Here is a 15,662-nt window from a genome sequence, read left to right on the forward strand (position 1 = left end):
ATAGATCTTGTGACTGTAAGCCACGATTCCTCCAAGTGATGATGTCAAAGGCCGATCTGGCGCAAGTTGCTGGCCCTGTCTCCCTCCGACCACATGTTTGTCCCATTACGCTTCCATCGGCGTATGGTCCGCTCGTTGCGGACAAGTAGTAGAACAGTCGTTTGCCCATTGCACTTTCAACATGTCACCCGTGGACGTCTTCCAAGTACAAAGGACGGTTTGGCAGGGTCGCTGTCTCATTTCAACATGACTCAACGCAGACGGCATGGCACCCACGGGCATGGTCACTCGCATCACCATCACCACGGTGCAGAGCTCCTTGACCATGGTACCAAGGAAGGTTTGTTGAATAGTATGCAAGTTGATCATTTCCTACCCCAAAGTCTAACGCATCCGATGGGTGTAAAACAGGAACGCGGGTTACTGTGGTTGGGTAAAGCAGCTGAAGCCTTTAGGAAACGTATTGGAGGGTTATGAGGCTAATTTAACCATTGTGGGCTATTTACAGTCTCGCGGTAAACATCGGGCTGACGGTGTCAAAGGGTGTTGGTGGAGTGTAAGATTCCTAATTGACCGTCACGCGAGCAATGACAACCCCGTAAAGGCTTGCTCATGATTTCATAGACTATGGCATTCTGCATCCCTCCTCGCTGAAGCAGTCCATTCGTTAAGCGACTTCATGAGGTGAGCACCGAGCATGCTTCAGCGGATCCCACCGACAAGGAGGTCTAATGCTAGATTATAGCGATTTCGTCACCTTGTATGCGTATCGCAAAGCGAGGGCCAAGCCAGATGCAAAGTTTCCTTTTGGATATGCCAAGTTAGAACCTCTGGGCGGTGTCATCGTCTCTGGGCTCCTCATTGCGGCGGGAGCTGGAATAGGTATTACTCTATTTACATGTATCAAGATCCAATAACATGATCGAATCATTGTTCAAGCGGTTCACAGTTGCGAACTTCTCCTTACCTTGCTCCACGACTCGACAAATCATCATCACGGCGCAGCAGAAAACGTGACAATGAATCCACTGGCCCTCTACATCATGCTTGCATCCGTTGTATCAAAAGAAGCGATGTTTCAATGGACGATGAGGGTTGGCCGTAAGGTTAAATCAGATGTACTGATCGCGAATGCGTGGCATCATCGCGCGGATGCAGCGTCGAGTCTTGTTGCGCTTGTGGGAGTTGCAGGCGCCGTCTATGGAATAAAATGGTTTGATCCTGTTGGAGGCCTCTTAGTGTCCGGTAAGCGCTCGTTTTCTCCCTTGCAAAGAGCTGGAAAGCCCTTATCCAACCAACGATCGCGCAGGTATGGTTATCAAGGCGGGGTTGGAATCCGGGATACCAGCTTTGAAGGAGTTGATTGACGCAGGTGAGGCGCACGCTGATGGTGGGGATCCATATTTTGCCTGACTGCTTTCTCAAGCCGCACCTCCGGAAACCACCGAACGCGTGACGGAAGTGGTCCAGCGCCTTCATGTAAGAGCATGAATTACATTGTGGTACGCATCATTCCACGCTAGTCTTACACGACACTGGCAGGCGAAGGATCAGAATATTCGGGGTATTGGGCCGATCCGGGTTCGCAAAAGTGGCCCGTTTCTGAATGGTAAGAAACGAGCCGTCGTATCGCACATATGCATCCAGCTTACTTCATGTTGTTTGGGGACAAGTTGATATGCAGGTACTGGTCAACCCGTACATCAGTATCTCGCATGCCCATCAGGTTGAGGCTCGTAGTATTGCGAAGGAGTTCTAGGTTCGCGAGCTGAACAGAATGATTGTTCACTATAGATATCGGAGAACCTCAAGCATGACATGGTGAAAGAAATTCATGGTACTACTGCCGATTTCAAGTTCAAAAAATTGTAGACTTAAAAAACTTGAACGTCAATTTCCTTTCAGGCCTGCAAGAAGTGTCCATCCACCTTGACAGCGAGATGCACGATCTGACGGAACCTTCTCCGTCCATCGCTCCTACTAGTGTCATTGAAGCAGATATTGTACGAGAAGGAATGAAGGGCATGGAAGAACACGTTCAGAGAATTAGCCATATAACGTTGCATTTCTTAAAGGTAAGATTTTATCATCGTAGGGTAGAGCCATCTCTGGTAATTTAACGACCATAATAGGGAGGCATTACTGTCCATGCTGACATTCTGCCCAGGCGAGATGATATAACCATTTCAGAAGCAAGAGAAATCGCGCGACAAGTTCAGAAGCGCATTGAAGGTATTGAAGGTGTAAAGTGTGCTGATGTTCATTTAGAGATAAATAGCAATCACTAGATACGTGGTATTGGATGGTCCCACGGCTACCAGACAGGCTACATAGATACTAGCTCTCTATGCTTCAGATATCTCAACAGGGCAGAAAAGCCCTTTCATTTGTGACTATGCTCCAGTTATTTCAATGGGGAAGACAAGCCCTTCCATCTGTGACAATGGAAAAGGATCAGGACAAGAGCAAAAGTCATGACCTCTGTACAGAAGGAAGCGACGAACCTTTCGTAGATTCTTTGGCAACTTTTTGCTATTCGCAAACTTCTTCTTGGTCTCCTTGATATCAGCTGTTGCAGCAAAGAATTGCAAGGCCTGGGCTGTCAAATCCAATGCATGGCCGAGGTAATCCATCTCCTTGTTTTCCTTTTCAAAGGACGAGAGGACATAGGATGTGACAGGGATGTTTGCGGCGGGGCGGCCAATTCCGATACGGAAGCGGATAAAGTCTCCTGTTTTCAGGTACGCAGCAATGCTTTCCACGCCCTTGTGACCTTGTACTGCGCGAAGATCACCGCCGTCTGCAAAGTCAAATACCACCAATTATGCATCAGCCAAACCTAAAAGTTCTATTGCACCAATTGACATACTTTGGACTGCAATCGACCCTTGAAGTGTGTTCATGTCGTCGAATACAACAATGAGCTGCTTGCCAGGGTTCTTGATACCATACGTTGAGATGATCTTTGATACAGCGAGCCCAGAGTTGTTCATTCCTGTTAGTGGTTTCACCAGTAGCAGGCGGAATGTCCTCTGTGGTAGATGGTGATCAGTAAGGCGATGTAGATCGCTCCTTGTTCACATCTCACGTACCAACTCTCCCTTCTTTCCAGATGCGCGTGCTGCCACGGTCTGAGACGGGAACACATCGTCAGGGGCCAGCTTGAAAATCACATCGTGCACATCGGCGACCACGTCGCCTTTCCGAACAAACTTTGGTGTCACATAATTGGATGGGATGGTAACCGGCGTATCCTTCTTTGACTGTGCTCCTGTGGCGGCAGAGTCTTCTGCCTGCATTTGCTCCAAGAGGGCGGTTTGCATGGCGATACAGTTTGCCAGGTAGTCGCAGAATATGAAACCGACTAGAATAGTTTGGTAGGTTCAACAGGCAAAGTTAGCGTGAGTTCCAGAGCAATGTGGCTCATTGCAAGCAGCTTCCAAATTGCGAGCATTGGCGGAACTTGCAAGTGACACCAACAGATGTTCACACTGCATAACTTATCGTCCTCCCTAAACCCTTGTATCTGCATTGTTGTTCACACTGCATAACTTATCGTCCTCCCTAAACCCATGTATCTGCATTGCCTTTTGACGCTTGTAACGTACCATTGTGTCTCGTCGTTACATAGTCCGCGTCCGGGTTCCCCAGCCCAACAATAACATAGTCAACAGGTCGGTCGGATGTCATGATGCAGTGCTAGATGTCTGGGGGGCAAGTTCGTAGTTTGTTTCTTCCTTTTTCGCCAAGGCTTTCCTAAAAAGAACGATAAACACTCGCAAGTGTTGCCTTTGATCGGGGTTAGTCACGCGTTCCTAGCGGGCTGTGTTTGAATTTCAAAAATAATGGAGCGCTTGCTTGCATTTTTGGAGGATAAACAATGGGAGTATTGGGGGTTTTGTTGGGCGCGGGGGGCGTTTAAAAGAAGCAAAAAGCGCAACAAAAGGAAGGTCGGTGGAAAGGAGGAGGAGGGATGAACAATGCGATCTTCCAGAAGTATTTACTCTTCCGGATAAACAAATCGCTGCCCGGCATCTTTGAATTTGAGCGACGCACGCGGACTCAGCGCGGCCCACAGCCAAGTCGCTGCTTTTTTCTTTGGGGGTTTTTTTTATATAAAGACCATTTGCCTTGGATTTCTGCACCATTTGATACTTGCACCATTCTAAAAGCAGCACACACATAGACATGTCCCACTATTCTGCCCCCCAAGGGTATGCACCCAACTATCAAGCACCACCACCACAAGGTGGATATCCGGGACATTTTCAGCAGCAACCACCGTATGGTGCTCCTCCTGCCGGATACCCTTCGCAACAAGGATATCCACAACAGCAAGGCTATCCTCAGCAGCAAGGCTTTCCTCCTCAGCAAGGATACCCTCAGCAGCAAGGCTACCCTCAACAGCAAGGTTACCCACCGCAAGCGTCATACCCAGCCCAATATCCTCCACAACAGCAAGGCTATGCCCCTCCAGCTGGTGCCCCCCCTGGTGGAGCTCCACCTGGCGCATATGGACAGCAACCGCCGTACGGCTACGCAGCTCAAGCTCCGGGATATCCACCTCAGCAACACTCTTTGCCGGGTGGTCAACCTGCACCAGCGCAGCAACCTTATGGAGCACCTCCTGGTGCGCAACAGTCTTTTTACGCGTCGGGATCGCCCATGCTCAGTGCACCCGAATTGGAACGCGATGCACAAGGTCTCAGAAAGGCCATGAAAGGAATGGGAACGGACGAAAAGGCTTTGATTGAGATCCTCTGCAAGCGTACTCCGGAACAAGCCGCTCAGATCGTGGTCGCCTACAAATCCCACTTTGGTCGCGACCTTGTAAAAGACCTTGAGAGCGAATGCAGTGGAAACTTTAAGAAGCTAATGACTCTTCTCGCAATGTCACTTCCCGAGGTGGACGCAGTTTGCTTAAGAGAGGCCATGGTCGGTGCTCCTGGCGAGGCATGTGTGTTTTATCCGCTGATGTGGTGGCATGGGGCGCTAACTTTTTTGTGTGTTTCATTCTATAGGCTGGCCTAGGGACTGATGAAGATGCTTTGATTGAAATTCTGGTCGGACGGACAAACCCCGAAATCATTGCCATCAAACAGGCATATCGTGCCAAATTTTCAAAGGACCTTGAACAATCCGTGCACTCTGAAACCAGTGGTCATTTACGCAAACTTCTCGTGGCAGTCCTTCAGGGTGCTCGTGATGAGACCGGAAGATGGGATGTGAATGCCGATGTGGACGCTCTGTACCGTGCTGGTGTTGGCAAAATTGGGACGGACGAATCCGCATTCATCTCCATTCTGGCCAATAGGCCCAATGCGCACCTCCGTGCAGTTTTCGCCGCCTATCATCACAAGTACAGCATGACCGTCGAGCAGGTCGTCAAGAAGGAGTTTTCGGGAGATTTGGAAAAAGCGATTTTGGGCATCGGTAAGTTAAAAGTACATTTGGGTTGTCAAAGCATAAACTGAATTCTCTCTTCTCAGTTCGCTCTGCAGAGTCCCGAGCATGGTACATTGCCAACCTCTTTGAAAAGTCCATGGCAGGTCTCGGTACAAAGGACAACAAACTAATCCGTTTGGCAGTCCGTCATCGTGATCCTCGCATCATGCAAGCCGTGAAACAGGCATACCAGCAACAGTACGGAAAGTCTCTGTACTCGCGGGTTGAAGGGGAGACTTCAGGAGATTATAAAAAGGCCTTGTTGGCGTGTATTGGAGCATAAAAGCGCAAAGATTAGAAATTTACTGTGTGTAAGAGTGTTTTATGAATACCATCAACCTACAATACTGCACACACCCATGTAAAATAATTTGCAGACCCTAATTCACTGCCGATAGTCAAGTTTGGATTGCCATATATGTGCGGTATGAATGCAACTATATACAAGAAGAAAACGGGTAATTCTGTCTGGCCAGAAGCTGGGCAGACCACGCTGCTACGGACTTTGGAGTCCACCACATGTACAATATGTCATACAAAGACATCCTGCACACACGCACTTGCGCCAGTCCAAAACGATTTGCTACTGTACTGATCCCGCTCCATTTCAATTATGGACCTGTTCGGTGACACATTTAAAAAAGTTACTCAAGGGGTGCTCCTACTCCACGAGAGGTACTCACCCATACTTTGGGTCTGCTATACCCACAAACAGACCATCAGCCCCGTCCCCACTTCCACCTGGTGTAAAACTCACTCCAGCAATTTCTCCAAAGAAATCTACCACTTGGGTTCGGTATGCACTGTCGGGGGACATGATGGACCCATATGGACCTCGTATGATTTCGGTGGGTGCGCTGGTGAGGTCCACAATGTGTACAAAGTCCGCGGGTTCTGCGAATACCATGTGCCGTCCATCATCAGAAAATCGGATGGATCGGACGGCGCCCATTATTGCGGGAAGGACAGCGAGTGTATGGGACAGATTGCGTGTGTCGTAAATGCGTGTTGTCATGTCTGGTACCATGATTTTGTTAGTCCTCATATTTGGGTTAGAATTCCTCTTGGAATAAGAAGCCTTTACCTTGATTTCCTGTAGCGACTAGCCGCCCACAGGGCGACCAGGCGCAAGCAAAGGAATAGTCGATGTGGCCTTTTAACGTTGCCAAGTCTACACAGACAGTATTAGTAATAGGTCATTACCTGGAGATAGGTGCGTCCATTATACGTACGTTCTCCTGCTTCAGAATCGACAATCAGGGTATTAGGATTGTCTCCCACAACACAAAGCATTCGCCGGTCCGGGCTCAATGTTGTGCACTAAAGAAACGATTAGCTCATCGTCATTAGCGAATCACCTCTTTGACCTTTCTTACATTGATGGGCCATTTAAACGTCAAAGTCTTTTGAACCTGCATCGTCTTTGCATCCATGATCCGAGTGCGCTCGTCATTGCTGGATATAATGGCTTGCTTGGCTATAGCCAAGGGCAAGTTGCTATACATTAACTTCCGCTTTTCAAGAAGTAACGAGCTTGAAAATCTCTACTCACCTCCACTTCGCGATTCAAAAATATCCATATGGTTCGTAATGCCATTTGGATCCGTTGTCACGCATCCTTTCCAAATCGTTGCCCGAGAGTCCAATCGTCGACAGATATATTCCCCGCTGAACCCTCCCACCATAAGCAATCCCTCTTTCGCAACCATGGAGCTGACTTTCATGCCGCCCATATCATGCTTCTTAAGATCCAGTGCCATCCGTGTCGTTTTCGAGACTGGGCACCAATGGCAAACGCCATGCCGATCTTTGAAAGCGAGAAGTGTCAACGATGGGCTGGTACTGATGGCAAACCAAATGAAGCTGCTCACTCGTGTAAAAGACATCATTTTTGCTCGTAGCCCATAGGAGATTTCGTAGTTGAAAGTGCACGATATGACATTTGCTGTGCAATTGCGCATGCCGAAACCCATAGTACGATCCGTCGCGCCGAACCGTCAACATCTCCTGATATCATTCATGCGGCGCTCTGTTAGGTGCACGCGATTCTATGTAAATATCCGATATCTTGAACTCTTACATCCAAGATTGCGTCTTGAGCTATGGACATGTTCTTGTAGTTTCCATAATTCCTCACTCGCGACTCGCGAAATTTGTCCCGTGGAATCGGAAGCTGGGACCAGTCTATCCCCTGTATGTCCACTGACCTGAATGTGTCATGATATGTTTATGAATCTGCAGCCAGAAGAGTCGACGATCTCACCTTTTCCGACCTGGACATCTTGCACTGTCACTTCCTTTGGCATGGAGAGTCCAAATGATGGCTACGGAGTAAAAAAAGAACATTGCATGTCAAGAGAATGTTCTAGCCGGCATATTCCCTTCCGGTCTTCCGCACCTCGTCGTTTTCTTCCACTGTATCTGTGTCTGATGAAATATAGAACAATATATGAGCAATTCCAGCCCGTCATAGAAGAGCGGTGCATGGCTTCCGCAGCAAACGTCCCAGTCCACTTACAGTCGAACTCATCATAGTCCATTGTGCCCGCTTTTTCTCCTCCTCCGTGATCCCTCCAGCACCCACGGGAAAGGCTCAGCTGCTATTCGATGATAATGTCCCAGCGATCGCGAAGCTTGATACTGAGATATTCGGCCAGTTATATCCCCCAGGGTTGAGTTTGAGCAAAGTGTTCACCGCACAGGTACTTTGCCGACAACAGCCTTTCTCAAAATTGTCTTCGTAAACAATGACAAGTCCGCTCACTGCCCTACTCAACAGGATCTTCTGTATAGTCAAATGACCACAGATAAAGTTCTTGTCCCGCTACGCTCAGTTGGCAAATGTGTGATACTTGGGTTTTTACAAAGGCGGCTCACATGGGCATTACCAATCCCGTCGTCGTCGTCCAAACCGTCACTAGTGGCTTGGAGCTCACATCTGATTCATCGTCCCTTCAGGCTTCTAGAAGCCATAGAATAATATCATGTGATGTGCATTGGAATGAGGATCCAATGAATATCTCCAGTTGCTTCACGCCACTCACGGGATCACGAGAGAACGGAAGGCAGGCTGGGACTTGCCTACGAGACGGGCTCCTCCTCGATTGCCATTTCCCGTCATCCGGCAGACAAGGTAAATACATCCATCCATCCATCCATCATTGTCGTTGTTGCGGGTTTGGGGTACCATCCATCCGTCAGGAGAGTGTAACGATTGTCAGATCTGGCTGGGTATCGGTGGTGGACGAGGAAAAGGACGTGGAGCGAATTCGCGAGGTGGAAAATGTTCGCATTGGATATGGACCGCATGTGGAGAATGGCGGAGAGGAGAGGACTAGATAGTTTACCTGAAAACGGACTAGTTGGTTTGGAGCCACCAAGTGGAAAGAACTGCAGATAGTGAGAGGTCTTTCAACTCGGTCTCTCTTGTGAAATGAGAATCGGGAATGTGAGTCTTGTGGAGACGTTTACGAAGGGAGATATGTTATATTACGAGGAGATGGGATGGACCACTGACAACCGCGGACTGACAATCGTACACTCACCGGAAGAATGTGTTGGAAATTCGCATGTGAATGACCGAGTTCTGATCTCGTTTTTCATTTTTCTCTTAGTGGAAACGTCAGCAATGGCCCACGCCCCTACCAACCCGTTGATCGCCCCCGGTGTTCACCGGTACTCGCGTTCCCAGGCCTACGCCAAGAAGGCCTTGTTCAAGAAGGCTAAGCAGGTTGCCCCCGCAAAGGCCGCTGCCCCTGCTACCACAAAGACCGTCCAGGTCGGTGGAGCAAAGAACAACCAGACCCGTGAAGTGCCTCTCGTCAAGGCCCCACGCTTCTACGCCGCTGAAGATGCGCCTGTCCCCAAGAAGTCTCGCAAGGCCCCTCGCCCCGTCAGCCTCCGTGCGTCCATCACCCCTGGTACCGTTCTCATTGTCCTATCTGGAAAGTACCGTGGAAAGCGTGTTGTATTCCTGAAGCAGCTCGAGTCTGGTCTTCTTCTTGTGACTGGTCCCCACAAGGTTAACGGCGTACCCATCCGTCGTGTCAACCAGGCCTACGTCATTGCCACCTCCACCAAAATCGATATCTCTGGTGTGAACACTGAGAAGTTCACCGATGCTTACTTCAAGCGTGACAAGGTGGAGAAGAAGAAGGCAACTGAAGAGGCTTTATTCGAGGCTGGCCAGGTTTGTTACAATCTAGTGTTCCTTACTTTATTTTGCCACTGACATTTCTGTTTACTTTTACAGAAGAAGCCCGTTGACGCCTCCCGTGTTCAGGACCAACGGGAAGTGGACAAGGCGATCCTTGCCACCCTTAAGAAGGACCGCATCCTTCGCGGTTACCTCAACGCTTCCTTTGCCCTTAGCCGAGGTCAATTCCCTCACTTGATGAAGTTCTAAGGAGTAGTTGTGGTAATTGTGGGTTGGGATTGTGGTTGGTCAAGTGTGGACTGTATATGATTGTTCTTGAGGATGGCCGGAATATAGGAAGCATAAAAAACGCAATGTCTGTCTGCTTGTACTGTGCAGAAATTTGACACTATGCCTGCTGGCGTAGATAGATGGGGGACAGGACGTCCCCATTCCGATTCATCAGAACATCGTGCATCGCTTAAACAATGGTGATTAATGAGAGCAGTTACGACTGAATCCATGAAATATGTTTTAGATAATAACGGTGTCGCTTTCTCTGCAATCCCGAACAAGCCATCCAAATATTGACCCTCTGACTTACAAATCTTCCAATCCTTTCAACGTGGAGTCAAGTTCCTGTTTTACTACTCTATATTTCTCTGTCATCTCCTCTAACCGTTTCTCCAATTCCGTCCGTTCCGCCTCAGACTGTTTGGTTTTGCGTTCTGCTTGTTCTGTTGTCAGCTCAAGGTTGCGAGTTCTGTACAATTGCCGAGGTCAAATAAGCCTTTCAGCATGTTAATGCATTGGAAACAACAACACAACGTACTTTTCGGAAAGCTAGAAGTTACAATGGAAAGTAAAATGGCGTTAATGCATAAGCTCATAATGTGCGCCATCGATCTGCTTTGAGTCCCGGCCGGAGAATCCCTTTCTCTTGTCGCTTTCCGAACTCGTTCAAACTGTTTGTTCTCATCATACTTTTGTCTTGGGCATCCCACCCGATCCCTTAAGAGCCACCTCATCCCCTCATCATTCCAACAAGCGTCTGTTGAAGGTATTTTATCATTGAGCTCACCTCTTCCACGCGCTTCTCAGCTCTGTCCAAGTTTTCTTGAAGCAAGGTCACTTTGTTGTTGAGACTCTGTACCGTAGTTTCCCGTTTCGCAAGTTCCTCTTTGAGTTGTTTCACCTCCGCTTCAGCATGTTCAGCTCGAGATTGGCTTTGCTCAGACTCTATTCGGAGTTTCTCGAGTTTCTGTGCGGAGATGATCGGTAAGTCAAACGGTATTCATGTATCGTTCGCGAGCAGAAACGCAGCCCATAGGGGATATCGTGCACACAGCAGTTCCTTTTGGATAATTGCTTTACTACTACAAAGTAAACGCACCTCCTTTATTTTATCCATGGCGGCTGGGTTTGTGCAAGATGCAGAACAATCCGCACGAGCGCGTCAAGTCATTGGCACTCGATATAAAGTCGAAGCATAATGTAATGGACATATGATAAGCAGAGCTTTCTCCTTTTATGGCGAGATGGCCGAGTTGGTCTAAGGCGTCAGGTTAAGGCCCTGATCTCTCCGGAGGCGTGGGTTCAAATCCCACTCTCGTCACTTGCGAAATGCCCAGTTGGATTTTTTACCGGAATAATATGAAAGCACGTGACCGGTCGAAAGCAGGTCATCCTTCAGCATCTTGCTGGATTTGTTGAATGCTCTCAACCTAGCGTGCCCAGTGGTCATATCCATGCGGTCGAGAGATCAGCAGCTCGACCATTTTACAGAATGGCTACGAGGGAAAGGATACGACCAACATCGGCTTCAGCTGGCAGAGTTTCCCGAGACCGGGCGGGGTATGATGGCTAAAGAAGCCATTCAGGTATGCGGGCTTTCTCCTACAGACTACTTTTATCAGTGTATTGAGTTGAAATTTCAGGTCGGACAGCCTATCGTTGAAATTCCAAGATCGTTGCTTATAACCTGTAAGACACCAGCTGTGGAAGCGACAGTCAAGAGCTTTTCTGGTGACAGGTACTGTGAACAGCGCCCTTCCGATACTATCTTGTTGTTTGTTAACCGGTGTCGCATTGGTAGTACTTTGTTATCTGAGCATCAGTCACTTGCGCTCTTTCTCGCACATCAACGGGGTATATTAGGCGAATATCGTCCGTATATTAATTTGCTGCCGACGCATTTCACAACGGTTGCCGCATTGATGCCAAAAGAAATATTCAACCACCTTCCGTGGGAGCTGCAAGGTAAACTGCCAGTTCTGCCATCATATCTCATGCATGTTTATGCTAAGAGACGCATAAATAGCCATGGCCAGTGCTCAACGTACCCATGTACGGCGGGACTATGCGCGTATCATGGGATTCTGTGACGACTGTAAAGGCAAGGCGGAATACTCCTCAAAAGACGGTAGTTGCCCCAACTGCTGTACGCGTCCGTCCCTCACGTATACCGATTTCGAATGGGCTTGGTTTGCAGGTACAGGATGCAGATAGTATAAGTAAGCACATTACATGTGCATTCTGATGATGATGTGAAATGAGACTAATTATATGGTTTACGGCATCTAGTGAATACGCGATGCATTACACTGAATACAACTCAACGGCGTATAACGCATAGTGACACGCCAAAAATCGCCTTGGCCCCGATGCTGGACTTTTTGAATCACACTTCAGAGGCAAAGATTCAAGCCGGGTTCGATGCAACAGGGCAGTCATATCGAATCCGAACGCTGATGCCCTATGAACCAGGAGAGCAAGTATTCATCAATTACGGACCTCATGACAACAGGTAAAACCAGAAAAGTCTGTGAAATACTGCTTTGGCAGGCTTATTTTTAATCTTTAATTTTTCCTTTGACAGTTTTCTACTAGCAGAATATGGTTTCGTCTTACGGCACAACCCATATAATCACGTCATCGTTGATCGATACATTGATGAGATCATATTGGAGGGTGAGACTGTGGATAGTCGAAGAGTTGCAAATGACATCTTGGACGGACACGGGCTTCGCGGGTGAGTATCAAGCCCGCATAGTACCATCATGCCCAAGGACTTATTCTCTTCTCATACACTGTAGTGACTATACACTTCATCTCGATGATGATCCATCTCCACGCCTAACAGCGGCCCTTCGAATTCGCGTCCTTTCTTCCGTTTTAAAGTCGGTCCCGCCGAACGTCGCAGACATGTGCTGGGAGCCACTCGTACCAGAGCAAGAACGTCGCGTCCAAGACGGGATCCGTTGCGTGTGCGAAGCCGTGTTATTACATGCAGAGCAGGCTCTTCGCGGCCTTTCGGGGCTCGAAGCCCATAGCAAAGAGTCGCTGGCATTCTCCATGGTGCAGCAAGTATGGAATGACACGGTTGCGATCGTGAAGGGAGTCATGCAGCGACTTGCCGACAAAGAGGATACGTGTCAGATGTGAATTAGCCATGATCCAGATCTGGCCTGGTTTTTATGTTGAGAATGTGTACATAATGCATATATATATACAGATGCAAGGATTGCTCCCTTATTTCAATTTTGCAAACAGCTTATCTGCAGCCTGCCAACTGTCTTGTCAAATTGATATATTCTTGATGATATCAGACAATCCAGCCTTGACCAACTTACGCAGTGGTTGACGCATTCCATGAGATCAAAAAATTCCTCGACACATGTTTCTTCTCCAGCGTCGCCTGCCTCTACACGCTCCGTGCATGCATCCAACTTGACCTTGAACGGCCGGCAGTGATGACTCTTGGCACATTCTATTGCACACATCGCTTTATCAGGCCCTTGGCGCTGGACATGGTTCTACCCAAGAGCCTGCTGCTCACCAGCCTCAATTTCGGGCTTTGGGTCCTGTGCGGGGTTCCAATCTTTTGGCATTTGAAAGTCAACGACAGCGCAGAGCAGTTTCTCAAAACCCAATTGGGATGATGCATGGCTGTGCCACAATGCTGATTGGATAGAATTCAGAGAGGCAAAGTGATTGTGCCCCATCCATTAGCGAATTGGTTTTGGAAAAGAAAAATTCCTTTTGAACTTTTGAAGGGCTGGCTGCTGTTTTTTTCTTCCTTTCTCCACCATCCAACATGGCTACTGACTCAAAGTAGGTGAACAATCACAAGCGGTCGTTGAAATTGGGGAGGACGACCGGGTGCTTGGGTTGACCCGATGATCTTGGGTTGTGACGAGACTTTGCAATACTAATATCTTTTGGTCAACAAGGAATCCACCCGCTGAAGGGACCTTCACCGATGTGCCCGAAGGTGAAATTGAGGTACGTCCCCGGCTCCTGCGAAATCGGTTTGAGCAACTGCGAGGGGTTGTGGTAACTAACTAGATCACGTTGATAGTCCAACTGGGACGAGGTTGTCGACAAGTTCGATGACATGAAGCTTCGGGAGGAGCTTTTGCGTGGTATCTACGCGTATGGGTGAGTTAGCGGTAGAATGAAGATTTTACTGTCATCAAAGTCTTTCTGACCCATTTTACCTTGTCAGTTTCGAGCGCCCATCCGCCATCCAGCAACGTGCTATTCTCCCCGTGATCAAAGGTCACGATGTGATCGCTCAGGCACAATCCGGTACCGGAAAGACTGCCACATTCTCCATCTCCATCCTGCAGTCCCTGGACATGTCGAAAAAGGAGTGCCAGGCTCTTATCCTTGCCCCTACTCGAGAACTTGCCCAGCAGATCCAGAAGGTACTGATCGCCCTCGGCGACTACATGCAAGTGGAATGCCACGCCTGCATCGGTGGTACCAACGTCCGTGAGGACATGCGTCGGCTTGAGGCTGGCGTTCATGTTGTCGTCGGAACCCCTGGGCGTGTGTTCGATATGATCAACCGCCGCGCTCTCCGTTCCGACTCTATCAAGATGTTCGTGTTGGACGAGGCCGATGAAATGTTGTCTCGTGGTTTCAAGGAACAGATCTACGATGTGTTCCAACTTCTTCCTCCGGCCACCCAGGTCGTTCTCCTTTCTGCTACCATGCCCGGTGATGTCTTGGAAGTTACCAAGCGTTTCATGCGTGACCCCGTCCGTATTCTCGTGAAGCGTGACGAGCTTACCTTGGAAGGTATCAAGCAGTTCTACGTAGCTGTGGAAAAGGAAGACTGGAAATTGGACACTCTCTGCGACCTGTACGAAACCGTCACCATCACTCAAGCTGTCATCTTCTGCAACACCCGCAGGAAGGTCGACTGGCTTACCGAGAAGATGCACGCTCGTGAGTTCACTGTATCTGCAATGGTAAGAGGGAGCAGGTCCATGTTTTCCTTGGTTTATCTTGTTCTATATTTATCATCCATATGTTAATAGCACGGTGACATGACCCAACAAGAGCGTGACGTTATTATGAAGGAGTTCCGATCTGGATCCTCTCGTGTTTTGATTACCACTGACTTACTTGCTCGTGGTATTGATGTGCAACAAGTTTCCCTGGTTATCAACTACGATCTTCCAACCAACCGGGAGAACTACATTCACCGTATCGGTCGTGGTGGTCGTTTCGGTCGTAAGGGTGTTGCTATCAACTTTGTAACATCCGACGATGTCCGTATGCTTCGTGATATTGAGCAGTTCTACAACACACAAGTGGAAGAAATGCCCATGAACATTGCTGACCTGTGAGTGGTTCTTCTGGATAACATTTTTGCTCGGCGCATGTCAGCTAACTTTTTTAATATCCAGTATCTAATTTTTCGGTGGAAGATGAGCTTTCAACCAGACCTGACTCTCACAGTGTCAGCCGTAATTTCGGCCCATCTTTTGCGCTTCTTACTTGTTTGTTCTTATGATGCTGCTTCTCATGCGGCCCTGTATAAATGTCGTTGTGCCGCGCCGCAGTCTGCACTTTCAATAGATTACTTTGCTATCTAAATATCTTAAAGTATTTACTGTTAATGAAAAAGTCCCTTGAGCAACCAGGACGAGTTACGACCGATCAAGTGTCCCTTGGCTGTAATGGGAGACATGCAGGCCATATGATCAGGGAAAGAACGATCACGTAGTAGCCACGGTAGCTTTACTTTCTCCTGTTGGCGCGCGTTGGACAATCAGATGTGCTTAACGCA

General features: G+C 48.4%; 8 protein-coding genes and 1 non-coding gene across 10 annotated transcripts; 6 read left to right on the forward strand and 3 right to left on the reverse strand.

The window, feature by feature from the left end:
• Nucleotides 1-2,470, forward strand: SPPG_00085 (cation diffusion facilitator family transporter). Its single transcript, XM_016748421.1, has 13 exons — nucleotides 1-340; nucleotides 412-433; nucleotides 509-556; nucleotides 625-684; nucleotides 746-882; nucleotides 940-1,245; nucleotides 1,310-1,372; nucleotides 1,427-1,479; nucleotides 1,543-1,609; nucleotides 1,674-1,726; nucleotides 1,795-1,837; nucleotides 1,906-2,075; nucleotides 2,133-2,470. The coding sequence occupies exons 1-13, from the start codon at nucleotides 94-96 to the stop codon at nucleotides 2,286-2,288; spliced, it is 1,425 nt and encodes a 474-aa protein (XP_016612394.1). The 5' UTR covers nucleotides 1-93; the 3' UTR covers nucleotides 2,289-2,470.
• Nucleotides 2,306-3,808, reverse strand: SPPG_00086 (uncharacterized protein). The gene is made up of 5 exons (XM_016748422.1): nucleotides 3,609-3,808; nucleotides 3,093-3,364; nucleotides 2,870-3,032; nucleotides 2,505-2,800; nucleotides 2,306-2,435 (listed from the first exon to the last, which is right to left on the reverse strand). Exons 1-5 carry the CDS (start codon nucleotides 3,688-3,690, stop codon nucleotides 2,394-2,396), a joined length of 855 nt encoding a protein of 284 aa, XP_016612395.1. The 5' UTR covers nucleotides 3,691-3,808; the 3' UTR covers nucleotides 2,306-2,393.
• A 75-nt stretch (nucleotides 3,809-3,883) lies between these two features.
• On the forward strand, nucleotides 3,884-5,815 carry SPPG_00087. 2 transcript variants are annotated; one of them, XM_016748424.1, is made up of 3 exons: nucleotides 3,884-4,953; nucleotides 5,022-5,433; nucleotides 5,490-5,815. In XM_016748424.1, exons 1-3 carry the CDS (start codon nucleotides 4,189-4,191, stop codon nucleotides 5,726-5,728), a joined length of 1,416 nt encoding a protein of 471 aa, XP_016612397.1. In that variant the 5' UTR covers nucleotides 3,884-4,188; the 3' UTR covers nucleotides 5,729-5,815. The 2 variants fall into 2 exon arrangements, with proteins under 2 accessions (XP_016612397.1, XP_016612396.1); XM_016748423.1 differs by having other exon boundaries at nucleotides 3,884-4,935.
• Nucleotides 5,702-8,350, reverse strand: SPPG_00088 (uncharacterized protein). Its single transcript, XM_016748425.1, has 11 exons — nucleotides 7,964-8,350; nucleotides 7,844-7,872; nucleotides 7,709-7,769; nucleotides 7,526-7,647; nucleotides 7,317-7,452; nucleotides 6,998-7,252; nucleotides 6,822-6,922; nucleotides 6,678-6,765; nucleotides 6,530-6,616; nucleotides 6,129-6,462; nucleotides 5,702-6,064 (listed from the first exon to the last, which is right to left on the reverse strand). Exons 1-11 carry the CDS (start codon nucleotides 7,983-7,985, stop codon nucleotides 5,977-5,979), a joined length of 1,323 nt encoding a protein of 440 aa, XP_016612398.1. The 5' UTR covers nucleotides 7,986-8,350; the 3' UTR covers nucleotides 5,702-5,976.
• Nucleotides 8,351-8,516: 166 nt separating this feature from the next.
• On the forward strand, nucleotides 8,517-10,145 carry SPPG_00089 (uncharacterized protein). Its single transcript, XM_016748426.1, has 3 exons — nucleotides 8,517-8,578; nucleotides 9,060-9,634; nucleotides 9,698-10,145. Exons 2-3 carry the CDS (start codon nucleotides 9,074-9,076, stop codon nucleotides 9,848-9,850), a joined length of 714 nt encoding a protein of 237 aa, XP_016612399.1. The 5' UTR covers nucleotides 8,517-8,578; nucleotides 9,060-9,073; the 3' UTR covers nucleotides 9,851-10,145.
• SPPG_00090 (uncharacterized protein) lies at nucleotides 10,051-11,018 on the reverse strand. Its single transcript, XM_016748427.1, has 4 exons — nucleotides 10,974-11,018; nucleotides 10,662-10,841; nucleotides 10,413-10,423; nucleotides 10,051-10,343 (listed from the first exon to the last, which is right to left on the reverse strand). The coding sequence occupies exons 1-4, from the start codon at nucleotides 10,989-10,991 to the stop codon at nucleotides 10,181-10,183; spliced, it is 372 nt and encodes a 123-aa protein (XP_016612400.1). The 5' UTR covers nucleotides 10,992-11,018; the 3' UTR covers nucleotides 10,051-10,180.
• A 94-nt stretch (nucleotides 11,019-11,112) lies between these two features.
• On the forward strand, nucleotides 11,113-11,195 carry SPPG_10003. The gene has a single exon. It is a non-coding gene; the product is annotated as a tRNA-Leu (tRNA).
• Nucleotides 11,196-11,304: 109 nt separating this feature from the next.
• SPPG_00091 (protein-lysine N-methyltransferase) lies at nucleotides 11,305-13,126 on the forward strand. Its single transcript, XM_016748428.1, has 7 exons — nucleotides 11,305-11,460; nucleotides 11,518-11,612; nucleotides 11,676-11,839; nucleotides 11,901-12,071; nucleotides 12,164-12,386; nucleotides 12,459-12,611; nucleotides 12,676-13,126. The coding sequence occupies exons 1-7, from the start codon at nucleotides 11,329-11,331 to the stop codon at nucleotides 13,022-13,024; spliced, it is 1,287 nt and encodes a 428-aa protein (XP_016612401.1). The 5' UTR covers nucleotides 11,305-11,328; the 3' UTR covers nucleotides 13,025-13,126.
• Nucleotides 13,127-13,629: 503 nt separating this feature from the next.
• SPPG_00092 (ATP-dependent RNA helicase eIF4A) lies at nucleotides 13,630-15,471 on the forward strand. The gene is made up of 6 exons (XM_016748429.1): nucleotides 13,630-13,693; nucleotides 13,813-13,864; nucleotides 13,941-14,020; nucleotides 14,088-14,838; nucleotides 14,908-15,215; nucleotides 15,280-15,471. Exons 1-6 carry the CDS (start codon nucleotides 13,677-13,679, stop codon nucleotides 15,284-15,286), a joined length of 1,215 nt encoding a protein of 404 aa, XP_016612402.1. The 5' UTR covers nucleotides 13,630-13,676; the 3' UTR covers nucleotides 15,287-15,471.
• The last annotated feature ends 191 nt before the right edge of the window (nucleotides 15,472-15,662 follow it).

The sequence above is a fragment of the Spizellomyces punctatus genome (assembly GCF_000182565.1).
Source record: "Spizellomyces punctatus DAOM BR117 chromosome Unknown supercont1.1, whole genome shotgun sequence".
NCBI classification, from domain to species: domain Eukaryota; kingdom Fungi; phylum Chytridiomycota; class Chytridiomycetes; order Spizellomycetales; family Spizellomycetaceae; genus Spizellomyces; species Spizellomyces punctatus.

Excerpts from the sequence above, each read along its gene's own strand:
- SPPG_00085 (XM_016748421.1), top strand. The coding sequence starts at position 94 with ATGTTTGTCCCATTACGCTTCCATCGGCGTATGGTCCGCTCGTTGCGG. Across the intron at positions 1,246-1,309 it reads TGGAGGCCTCTTAGTGTCCG|GTATGGTTATCAAGGCGGGG; the intron begins GTAAGCGCTCGT and ends ACGATCGCGCAG. Across the intron at positions 1,727-1,794 it reads GTATCTCGCATGCCCATCAG|ATATCGGAGAACCTCAAGCA; the intron begins GTTGAGGCTCGT and ends TGTTCACTATAG.
- SPPG_00086 (XM_016748422.1), bottom strand. The coding sequence starts at position 3,690 with ATGACATCCGACCGACCTGTTGACTATGTTATTGTTGGGCTGGGGAAC. Across the intron at positions 3,033-3,092 it reads CTGGAAAGAAGGGAGAGTTG|AGGACATTCCGCCTGCTACT; the intron begins GTACGTGAGATG and ends CATCTACCACAG. Across the intron at positions 2,801-2,869 it reads AGGGTCGATTGCAGTCCAAA|ACGGCGGTGATCTTCGCGCA; the intron begins GTATGTCAATTG and ends TTGACTTTGCAG.
- SPPG_00087 (XM_016748424.1), top strand. The coding sequence starts at position 4,189 with ATGTCCCACTATTCTGCCCCCCAAGGGTATGCACCCAACTATCAAGCA. Across the intron at positions 4,954-5,021 it reads TGGTCGGTGCTCCTGGCGAG|GCTGGCCTAGGGACTGATGA; the intron begins GCATGTGTGTTT and ends TTCATTCTATAG. Across the intron at positions 5,434-5,489 it reads AAAAGCGATTTTGGGCATCG|TTCGCTCTGCAGAGTCCCGA; the intron begins GTAAGTTAAAAG and ends CTCTCTTCTCAG.
- SPPG_00088 (XM_016748425.1), bottom strand. The coding sequence starts at position 7,985 with ATGGACTATGATGAGTTCGACT. Across the intron at positions 7,648-7,708 it reads AGATGTCCAGGTCGGAAAAG|TGGACATACAGGGGATAGAC; the intron begins GTGAGATCGTCG and ends CATTCAGGTCAG. Across the intron at positions 6,923-6,997 it reads TTTTGAATCGCGAAGTGGAG|CCAAGCAAGCCATTATATCC; the intron begins GTGAGTAGAGAT and ends CCTTGGCTATAG.
- SPPG_00089 (XM_016748426.1), top strand. The coding sequence starts at position 9,074 with ATGGCCCACGCCCCTACCAACCCGTTGATCGCCCCCGGTGTTCACCGG. Across the intron at positions 9,635-9,697 it reads CTTTATTCGAGGCTGGCCAG|AAGAAGCCCGTTGACGCCTC; the intron begins GTTTGTTACAAT and ends TTACTTTTACAG.
- SPPG_00091 (XM_016748428.1), top strand. The coding sequence starts at position 11,329 with ATGCGGTCGAGAGATCAGCAGCTCGACCATTTTACAGAATGGCTACGA. Across the intron at positions 11,613-11,675 it reads AAGAGCTTTTCTGGTGACAG|TACTTTGTTATCTGAGCATC; the intron begins GTACTGTGAACA and ends TCGCATTGGTAG. Across the intron at positions 12,072-12,163 it reads CGAATGGGCTTGGTTTGCAG|TGAATACGCGATGCATTACA; the intron begins GTACAGGATGCA and ends TACGGCATCTAG.
- SPPG_00092 (XM_016748429.1), top strand. Across the intron at positions 14,021-14,087 it reads CGTGGTATCTACGCGTATGG|TTTCGAGCGCCCATCCGCCA; the intron begins GTGAGTTAGCGG and ends TTACCTTGTCAG. Across the intron at positions 14,839-14,907 it reads AGTTCACTGTATCTGCAATG|CACGGTGACATGACCCAACA; the intron begins GTAAGAGGGAGC and ends ATATGTTAATAG.